General features: G+C 50.1%; 1 protein-coding gene across 1 annotated transcript in view; it reads right to left on the reverse strand.

The window, feature by feature from the left end:
* Positions 1 to 2172: 2172 nt before the first annotated feature.
* Positions 2173 to 11176, reverse strand: part of nuak1b (NUAK family, SNF1-like kinase, 1b) — a 23060-nt gene continuing 14056 nt past the window's right edge. Inside the window, exons 4-7 of the mRNA XM_079743475.1 lie at positions 10574 to 10639; positions 10254 to 10373; positions 7891 to 8023; positions 2173 to 7388 (exon numbers count right to left, since the gene is read on the reverse strand). Of these exons, the coding sequence (XP_079599601.1) occupies positions 6187 to 7388; positions 7891 to 8023; positions 10254 to 10373; positions 10574 to 10639 (1521 nt within the window). The 3' untranslated portion in view covers positions 2173 to 6186. The remainder of the gene's footprint in view (positions 7389 to 7890; positions 8024 to 10253; positions 10374 to 10573; positions 10640 to 11176) is intronic.

Consider the following 11176-nt stretch of genomic DNA (forward strand, 5'->3'; position numbering starts at 1 on the left):
CGCAACAGTCCGAGGAAGAGAAATAAATGAACGTTTTTGGAAATTTGTGCTTTTGCTTTTGCTTACCCCGTGCGAGTGTGTGTGTGTGTGTGTGTGTGTGTGTGTGTGTGTGTGTGTGTGTGTGTGTTTGTGTGTGTGTGTGTGTGTGTGTGTGTGAGAGTGTGTATAGTACAGTCAGCACAGGAAGAATAAAAAAAAGCCGCCTCCTCAGAATCTCATTGCTAAAACAATGTGTCAGCTCACAGGAGCAGCGCACTCTCTACCGACTGTAGGCAGGACCCCTTGCGGGCCCCGGGGCCAGTTTATTTATTTTTCCTGCAGAGAACAGGCAGCTCGGTTTACATTAGCCACCCTAAACCCCCTTGCTGCGGAACAATCTCGCCTGAAACAGCACTTAGCTGTGCCAAGGCAAAACTGGCCTCGGCGAAAAAAATCCTCTATGCTGCCCTTTTTTCTGGTTTACCCTGCCCGAGCCGCGGATTATTCCCCCATCTTTCTTCACACCAAGCCCCCTTTTTTCCTCCAGACAAAGGAGTTGTAAACTGATTTGAAGCGTGTGTAAAATTCGCCCTCATCTTTCATTTTCCAAATCCCACTGCGTGTGATGGCTTTTATCCACTCTCAACTCAAAGGGGGCCGCGTCTTTTTTCTAAAATCTGTGTTCTGAGCGGACAAAGAAAAAAAAAAGAATAGAAAAGCTTATATCCTCCAACATTATGCAGACTTGAGGGAGAGGGAGGGAGAGAGAGAGAGAGAGGGAGAGAGGGGGACAGAAGGTGAGAAAGGGAAAGAGGGAGAGAGGGAAAGAAGGAGAGAGAGAGAGAGAGAGAGAGACTAGATGGGGTAGGTAGGGGAAGGTTTTGTGTGAATGCAGGCCCAATCAGCCCCTTCTACCGGCTCGTCTGGCCCTCACCATCCAGGGGCAACCAAGCCCACCTCCTCCATACAGATGGGTGGAGGAGAGGGGAAATAAGAGTTTGAGTGTGGGCTGGAGGCGGGGGGGGCAGGCAGGCGGGCTGGTACATCAGAAGGTTTGGCAGCTGCACTTTATTTGAGGGTCAAAGAGTGAACCAGAAATTGTTCAGAAGAGGGAAAGAAATCCCTTTGAAAGTGGGGTCGCTCCAGTGTCAGGCGTACAGAGGGCCGGGGCTCTAGTGAACTTTTGATTGTGGTGCTCATACCTATTCATTATGCTCTATACGTTTGGCAGACAATGCGCTGGATTGATTGCCTCAGAAACTGCGACACAGAGCGTTGTTCTTGCGAAGCCCTATGGACGCTCCCATCGCATGACTTCACAGCATTGCTTTTGGCCCGCTGTTGTGAAGCCATCACATTTATGTTTCGTCTGGAGACAAATAAACGTCCCGGGGCCTTATCGGACAGCTCTTGAGAAACGTCCCCGGTGAAAAACAGTGGCTAGGTAATGGAATTGTAAATGGAGAGGGGATATAAAAAGTATGCGGGTCGAATTCGGTGGTAGAGTAACACTAAACTCTCGGGGGGGGGGAATAGTTTCGGTATGGCGAATGAGATATTCCCGTATATTATCCCCCTACGGCAGCTAGTGTACGGTGTAAGATTCATGCTGTCTGTGCATTATGAGCCAGAGTTGCAGTGCTGCCTCATCACCGAGGAGAGCCTCAGACATCCACCCACTCACTTCATCCACAATGTGGATCGCATTAAGCCGGCTGCAGAAACAACGGCAGTGTCGGCAGCAGAGCAATGTGCTCTCTCCTTGGATGACCAATTGACCCCCCTCTTCCCCAAAATGGCCTTTAAACAGAGACTCTGTGTTGGGGATCCCTTGAGCCAAATATGAACTGTATGAATGCTATGTTATGTTCTCTGCTGTACAAGTCCGACAGCACTTTGTTTAATTTGGGACGTTTTTTAATTGACAGTGTGTATTACTGTCAAGAGGGGCGGGGGCTTTTACTTTGTAATCATTAGCAGAAGCTGTTTTTTAGAGGCCAATCAAAGGTCTGCTATTTATTTTAAAACGTCTCCTTGTGCATGCAGTAATCTTTGTCTTATTGGCCAGTTTCACACTTTCTTCCACAGGAAACACACGCTATTGTCTTATTTTTGCACTCGTTTTTAGCTTCTCCCGCTAGTTAAAAGAAACAGACCCACCCACTTGCACACAACATGGACAGAACACACAGCTTCTCATTATCCTTTTATTGAAGTTGTTTACGTACTTTACAGAGGCACGATGCTGAGTGGAGAAACACCCCGATGGATGAATTAAGACATTTTACAGGATTTGCTGAAATCTAACACTTTGGTTTCGGTTAAACAACACGCAATGACCATCGCTTTCCAATGGACACCAACTTGTATGCCTGATGTCAGTAGTGACGACTGAATAATTGTTACTGTGTACAGTTATGGAGGCTCATACAGTCCAAACGAAGCCAACCCATAGACATGGAGTTCTTTTGAATTAGTTGTATTTTTTTGAATGGCTTGATCAGCAATAAATATATAAAAAAAACACAATGATAATATTTTTTCATTATAAAAACAAAATCATAGAAGATAGCGAAGGCACTGATCATTTTCAACCTCGGCCGTCTGGAATCACTCTCAGACACCAGAACAGAACGAAAAGTGAATAGTACTGAGCCTGAACCAAAAAAGCACTTAAATAACAAAATAATACCAATTTATTATTATTGTCATAACAAAACAAAAAGATCCAGTCAAGTTTTCCTATGATTAGTCAGTGAACCAACGGAGATAAGTCAGGTATTTCCAGTTCGGCAGCAAAATACTTTGTCAAATCGTACTGTCCTCTGTTTCCCAGCGTTATGGCACTCCGCAACTTCGGTAGATGACAATACTTCTTCTTTGGTGTTAGCTATTTAGCCAGATGGAGCTACATACTCTGAGGTTACCTCTATTCCAATCACTTTGGTACAGTTTTGCCGTTTGTGTATCATTCAATATGAGAGCTTATCTGACCCTATGGGTTTACCCAAAACAGGCGGGCAACACTCAATACACAAACACTGATTTGAGATTTATGCATATCTTTTGCCAAATTCAAAGGAAGAATACAAGTCCTACCATAACATAGCGCAATATAAAAGTTTCTTATATTTTGTAGAATCATAAAACAGAAGCGTAATAAAACCAAAATACTAACATAGTATAATTTCATCACTGTAAATCCAGTTGACAATACAAATCCAGGACAAAACGCTACAAGTCTTCCATATGAATCAATACCCAGGACCTTTTCCCAACACGGATCGACCACTGAAAACATTCCACACACACGCTTTCTTGTAGTTTTTCAAGGGGTCTTTTTTTTACTGCATAATTTCTCAACAACATCATCTAATGCTAATGCTGGATGATGCCCCCCATTAAACCTCCCAGTCCTTACTGCTGTTGCTGAGGAAGGCAGAGGTTTGTGGCGTATGGCCTTACAGAACACACACTCACACACACACAACCAGGTTGACCCTTTAGACAAGCTGTATCAACAGCCTGAAGCATTTCCACTGAAAAACAACTCAGTCAAACCCCCCGCTCAAAAATAAGTTAAAAAAAAATCGTAGTTTATATTGAAAAAATAAACTTTGAGATGAAGTATGAGCGACTTCATTCATTAATGGGGGAATCCTGTTGAAAAAAACTAAATCCTGCTTGACTACTCTCTGACCTCCCCTGAATCATTTGAATAGCCTACTTCTCAATTTACTGTAGCTTCCCATTAACCTTCTCTTTACCTACTTCCTTTCCTTTCACAAGTCTCCATAACCATTTTCACTTTCAGTAATCCTTTCCTTCTCGCTTTCCGGTTTATTCGTTTTTGGACACACTCCAAAACTAGATTATTAATCTCAAGAGGCTATCGAAAAATACAAATCTCCCCAAAGAAAATTGTAACCGGAAAGCCTTCTCCAATCTCATCGCCACTTCTCGTCACCAATCCACACTCTTCCTCTTTCCTTCTTCTTCTTCTTCTTCTTCTTTTTCTTCTTCTTCTTCTTCTTCTTCTTCTTCTTCTTCTTCTCTGTCTCACTCTTCACAAATCACTTCATCTGAACCCTCTTAACTCAACTCAACGCTAACTCTCTCTCCCCATCTCTCTCTCTAGCTCTCTCGCCCTCAGATAAAAACAATAGCTGGCTAATTGTGCTGGCTTGACATAACGGCCCCAGTATACACAGCTGGAGGGCTTGGGGCTGTGTGTGTGTTTGTGAGGGGTTGGGGGGGGGGCGGGGGGGGGGGCAGACTAGAGGTCCCACCTGAGCCAAAGAAGCCCTGTCTGGGCTGCTGATAAGATCGCTAGCACGGGCACGTCTGCAAGGGCAGCAGCCATTGTCTGTGGAATGCGCTGTGTCATCGGCGTCTGGGGAAACAAACACACCTCCCCAGGTCCCTGACGCAGAGAGGGGTGGCGCGGGATCCGGTGAGACATTAACCAAACGCCAGGGGGGGTCAGAAAACACACCTTCGACGCCTTAGGTCAGCGTGCACCGGTACACATTTTAAACCCTGCTGGGTGTCTGTCCGGGTTTAGGGTTTAACGCTCGGTCGCTCACCAGAAATGTGTTGCGAGGTTATTTATAAAAACAAATATTTAAACAAAAAAGGACCCCCAGAGGTGTGTTTGTTTGCCAGGAACATTCCAGTTCTGTGAGTGATGCATTGTGGGCCATACCGTGTGACTAAAGATCCCTCTAGTCTCGTTTAGGTGAGCTGCGGAAGACTGTGTGTCCTTCCAACCACGTCTCCTCAAGTGGGGACACAATGAACCATGTTGACATGGAACACAGACCAGGCTATTTTAAGAGTCTGCCCTGCTAGTCTGTTTGTAATCAAGAGTGTGTGTGTGTGCGTGTATTATTTTACCTGTGGCCTGGAGGAGGAGAAGGAGAATAAGATGAATCTCTTTCATCAGAATCACCCTTGACCCCCCCCCCCTTTTTTTTTTCCCCTCATTCCACAGTAATAAAAGATGGCTGGTCGACCATGTGTTAAAGGTCCTGGTTCTCTCCACATTCCCAAACTAAATCAAAACAATAACATGGCCTCACTGGTGGCATGGCTTTCCTCCCCACTCCCGGGAACGACATAATATAATCTCATTATATGATTGAAAAATAAAAATAAAAACAAGGCACTACATATCCTCAAGTATCGTACACATATATACGACATATGCGTTTAAATGAAGATACACTCGGGCTGCGTGTGTTACATACGCAGCCGTAGTTTAATATGCTGATTATACATATAGTTATGCTTCCCCATCACTTAGTAACAGAATTATATATGTCGGTTCCCTCCATGAGCTTCAGACTCTTCCAGTAAAACAGCCACATCCACCAGTTTGGCGTTCAAAAACTAAAAGCTACACACAACTATTAATAAATAATCAACACCAACAGTTATTTTGGAGCAAGACCCTGGTTTGTTAACAAAAAAACGAACAAAACAAAAGATACAGGAAGTAAAGATCACAAAAGCGTGTGCTCTCTGTGAGTTTTAAGGTGCTGTTGTAAACTCAAACTAAAAATTGTTGCGGTTCAGCCAGAAAAGGCAACCGATTTCTGCTCCATGCGTTTGTGATTCTAACTTGCCTTTCTGCTGAATATGTAAACATTTGAACACAGCAAAGTCTATGGGTGGGCCGACAAAAGACACACTGGGTGGCATTCTCTCTTGCCAGCTACTTATCTAACTTCCATCTCATATTCTCAAATACATGCTAACTGAATTTCCTCTGGCCAGAGAAGTGCATTCGCGTGCATGTGTGTGTGTGTGTATGTGCGTTCCTGTGTTGTTTACACGTCGTTCTGATCCAGATTTCCTGACTCTCGTTGGAAACCTTCCCCCCCCAAAAAAAGGTGTATCCCAGCAACACACTGGTCGTCAATACCACCCATGTAAACGTTCACATCCCACAGGACCGACACACAATCACACACACACAGAGGCACGCACGCCAGTGAGCACACACACACACACGCACGCACGCACGCACGCACACACACACACACACACACACACACAAACACACAGAGGCACGCACGCCAGTGAACACACACACACACAAACACACACACACACGCACGCACACAAACACGCACACAAGCTGACACGCACACACACACACACACACACACGCACACACACACTGTCTTGCATGCCACCCAGCGGTCAGGTGTGGGTGCTGCAGCTGATGTCCAGGGCCTGCTGATACACCTGAGTCATGTCCTCCAGGTCCCCGAGCAGGGAGAAGCTGCCGTTGTCCCCCGACGAGCCGGGCTTCCCGCGGGACCCCCGCCGCCCGAAGCCCTTGGACCCCTGGAGGAGCGGGGGCGCGGCCTGGAACCCCTGGAAGTTGGCCAGCTGCAGCAGGCTCTCGGCCGACACGCAGGCCCTGATGTTGGGGCGCAGCCGGGCGGCACCGCCGGAGGGGGGCCACTCGGCCCCGCCGAGGGCGCTGGGGGACAGGGAGAGCGCCGAGCCGTCCTCCCCCACGATGCTGGAGGGCCGGCTCTGGCTGCGGGACAGGCCCGACTCGGCCGGTGTCCCAGCCTCGCACAGGGCCGCCGCCACGGCCGCCGACGGGGGCCCGCTGAAGGTGGAGTACTTGCCGTTGCGCTTCAGGATGCCCTTGCGGCCCACGGCTCGTTTGGGCGGCGAGCTGGCGAGCAGCGTCATGGCGGCGCCCCCCAGGAGCTCCGAGGACTCGCTGCGCTCCGGGGACGAGTAGTAGCCCGACTCGCGCTGCTGTTGGTTGTTCTTCAGGATGCCTTTCTTGGGGAGGGTGGGCGCCGCCATCTTGGCCGGGGAGCCCCCCGCCGCGTTTTCCATAGCCTCCTCCTCTCGCTCGGGACCGGACCCTTCCTCCCCTCCTCCTCCTCCTCCTCCTCCTCGGCCGCCGGCCGACGGGCGCAGCAGTGCCGGCTGGCCCTGCTCCGTCTGCTCGGGGCTGGGGGTGCGAGGCTCCCCGGTGAGCCGTGTCTTCAGGATGCCCTTGGGTCTCTTCAGGCCCGGCTTGTCCTCCGGCCCGGCGCCGCCCGGAGCGGTGCCGCCTCCGCCTCCGCCGCCGCCGCCGCCGCCGCCAGCGCCGGCGTCGTCGTCGTCGTTGTCGTCGTCGTCCTCCACGTTCTCCTTCTTGGACTTCTTGGGCCTCTGGCGCAGCAGCAGGGGGGCCGCGGCGGGCTTCTCGGAGCGGTTCTGCCAGTCGATGAGGCGGGCCAGCATGGGGGAGCCCCCGTGGTCGTGCTGGGTCTCGCAGTCGCACACGCTGTTCTTCCAGCCCCAGTTGACCCACCAGTGGTTGGCGATGTCCTCCACGGTGGCCCGGCGGTCGGGGTTCACCATCAGCATCCATCGGATCAGACCCCGGGCGTCTGGAGACAGGCGGACAGAGGGCCAGAGGGACAGAGGGACAGAGGGACAGAGGGACAGGGGTCAGAAACATTGATGCGGTTCCGTTTGGTCGTTAAGCAGGTTGTACGCTTTTATGGGAAATAAACTGGGCAAAAGCTTGTGTCGAAGTTGTGTACAACTTCAGTCTGTGTCATTCTTACCAAAGGAACCCAAAAGCATTGTTATTTTCTCTTGGCCACAACTTGAGCAGAACATGATGAGGAATGACAAAGCCATGGAGAAAGAGAGTGAGACAGCCAGATACAGAGAAACAAAAAGAGAGAGAGAGAGAGAGAGCCAGAGTCAGAGAGAGCGCGAGAGAGGGAGGGAGAGAGAGTCAGAGCGAGAAAGGGAGAGGAAGAGAGGGGGAGAGACAGAGATAAGAGAGTGAGAGAGGGGAGGGAGGGAGAGAAGGAAACAGCAAATAGAGAGCGAGAGGGAGGGAGGGAGAGAGAGTAAAGTACGGGGAACATCAGACAGTACCGGAGGACTGGGTGGGCTCTCGGTATTCTCCGTTGCTGATCTGGCGGATGAGGTTCTTGTGGTTCCCGCCATCAAAGGGCATGGCCCCGTAGACCAACGTGTACAGCAGAACCCCCAGGGCCCAGCTGTCCACCTGTGGAACAAGAAAACACAAACAAAAAGCCCCCAAAACGTTGAGATCCACAAATAGAAACGGGAATTGCACAATAGGTGCGGTGACGACGTGTGTTGCACAATGGAAATCCCCATATCTCTGGTTCTATTTAGGTAAGGGATTCATATCGACTTAGTCACTCGCTGCAGCACCATGTGCTCGGCTGCATCTGCCGTTGACCCAGAAAGAGACCTGAGTTATTCCTGCCTTGTGACGCGTCCATATTTCAAACGTCTAGTTCTGGACATAAAGAATCCCTCTGGTGTGGGGGGGCTTATGACATCACCCCAGACACATACCACTGGAACGACTGGTTGATGGTGGTGGGGATGGTGGTGGTGGTGGTGGAGGAGGATGGGGGTTGGAGGAGGGTGGCCTGGATAAATCCTCCTTGACCCCCACTTCTCCGGCTCCCCAAACCACCACCACCACCACCACCACCACCACCACCACCCACACCACCACCCCCACCACCACCACCACCACCCCGACCCCAACCACCACCACCACCACCACCACCACCACCACCACCACCACCCCGACCCCAACCACCACCACCACCACCACCACCACCACCACCACCACCACCACCACCATACCCCTGCTCAGTCCAGCAGAAGCAAGCAGCCACCAGGTCCTCTGATGCGGTGTGTCTTCCCGAGGTAAGGCCGTTACATAAGACTGTGTGTCTGGTGGGGGACCGGGGGGGGGGTTGTAATGAAATGAGGCCAGCAGGGATGGCAAAGCCCACCGCAACATGGCCCCTGACAGTTCATCTGAGCTTATCCCATCTTGTGTGCGTGCGAGTTTGTGTGTTCGTGCCAGGATGCATGTGTGCGTGCAAGTTTGCATGCATGTGGGTGTGTGCGTGTGCGCATATCTACGTGCACGCTGTTAGTGTGCCAAAGGGGACGTCTGGATGCTGGGGGTCTGGTGGTGGCTGGACACTTAAGAGAGATTGTCTTGGAACAGGAAATCAGATAGGGGCCACTCAAAGGCAATATGAACTTCCTGTCAGGGCCTACAGTAAGAATGTTGCACCCTTTCACCCGTGGGGCTGCTGGGTCCACTCCAGGAGCCAATAGATGATGACCGTCACTGTGTTTCTATTTCGAGCCACTGCAATGTGTTTGCTGTAATTTGCGGCTTTTTCTGCCTCAGCCCGGGACTCCTGCCATTTGGTTTTTTCCGATGGGAATGGCCGCTGCTCGCCGCTGTTTTTAGCGCTCTCTAAAGTTAATTACCGTGAATTACGGTAAAATGGAAAACGGTGGGACTTGGATGAAAAATAAAATCGGTTGGGCTTTGTTTTGTATAACTGTCAGAGTGTAGAGCAGACAGACTTGTTTGTGGATCGCTTTGAACTCGGTAGCCTAAATAACGGGCTTTTCAAGGAAGCAGTTTTCGCCCTTCGTGTTAGAACCTTCTGACTTAGACCGTGGGCGATGCACGGTGGGCCCTCGGGGAAAGCGGGCCCCGGGTTCCTGTTAGATGTAGAGGCTGAGAGCCGGTGGCATCTCCCACAGCTCCTCTACTTCAAAGCAGCCACTCAGCAAGACCTCAGACTGGGGGAGGGAAGGAGGGGGGGGGGGGGTGGAAGATGGGGTGGCTGTATGATATGTAGACAGTATCTAACCTCACCCACCACCACCACCCCCAAACTCGGCCTGTGAAGATCTGAGACTGCCCCCTCCCCCGCGGAGACTGGAATCATAGGAGTGAATCCATCAAAGAGCCCACCTACTGCAGGCCAGCCCAGTGAATGCTGTTTGAAGATGGTTCTTAATCATCGCTTCAGTAAAAAGTGAAGGTCGACTGGCTTGAGTTTATTGGCAGTCATGGAGGGTTCATATAAATATATTTAAAATACGTCTGCATTTATATTTTATTATTTAAAGGATATTTTAATCCAAAGCGATTATCCGTTAATTCAGATAAAGACCATTAGGGATCAGAGTCGTCTTGCTCAAGGGTTAGGCGGCAGACATGGGGGTTCGAACCCAGTACCTTTTGGCTTTGGGAACACACTAGCCTCTATGCTGCCAGCTATAAGGCAGAGGATGGGGGGGGCAGGATAGTGTTTGAAGGGTATGAAGTGGGTGTGGGGGGGAGGATGGGTGACGATGAGTCTAAATAGTGCACAACACCCAACGGAACGGAGTCGTGTTTCATTGGGGGGTTTTGGTTTCTGATTGGCCGCGGCTCTCACCTCAGGCCCGCGGTAAGGTTTTCCGTTGACGATCTCTGGCGAGGCGTAGAGGGGACTGCCACAGAAGGTCTGCAGCAGCTTGTCCTTGTGGTACAGGTTGGACAGCCCGAAGTCTGCGATCTGGGGGGACAGGCAAGCAGCAGTCGTTAGGGGAGGGCCGAGGAAGGGTCGGGGCCATGTGATGATGTGTTCATCCACAATGTAAAGATCATTTAAAAGGAGGTGGGGGCTATGCTAATCCCGTGTGCATTGTTGTGACTGTCAATTGCAACGCTGATCAAGGAACGCCACCCCCCCCTCATAAAGATCATAATTCATACCTTGATATTGCCGTTTTCATCCAGTAGCACATTTTCCAGTTTGAGATCCCTGTGGACCACTCCATTCTGTCAACAACAACAACATCCACAGAGAACAACGTCGGTGAAACACATGGATGAATGGCGATATCCTTTACGACAGCTGAAGCCGAGCGAGGAAAACAGTGGAGTGCATTTAGCGGTGATTTACTCAGACGGGCTATCGGGCCGCACTCGGGGGAAATCAAGACAGTCTGTTGGGATAGCTCTGCTTAATTGGGATTGCTGTGCTGACATATTTATCTTCCTTTTTTTTTCCCCCTTCTGGCTAACATGTGTCATACAGATATGAGACTTGACGTTATTCCAAGGGCCATTACGGACAAAAGAATAAACAACCAACCCGAAAACGTTTCATCGTTTAACATTGCAGCAACAACATCAAAAAATAGAGCGAACATGTGTCTTTTAGGGGGTACTAAAAATTCTTTCAAATGTAGGTGGGGGGCTGTGTGGTGAGACAGTGACTTCATTTCCACATCCCTGCGGGCTGGCTTGCTTGTTGTCTATTGGTTATTGTCTGACAACAACCTCATGGTCATATGGTTGTGATTGGTTATTGGT

The sequence above is a fragment of the Pollachius pollachius genome, assembly GCF_949987615.1.
Source record: "Pollachius pollachius genome assembly, chromosome: 9".
Lineage (NCBI taxonomy): Eukaryota > Metazoa > Chordata > Actinopteri > Gadiformes > Gadidae > Pollachius > Pollachius pollachius.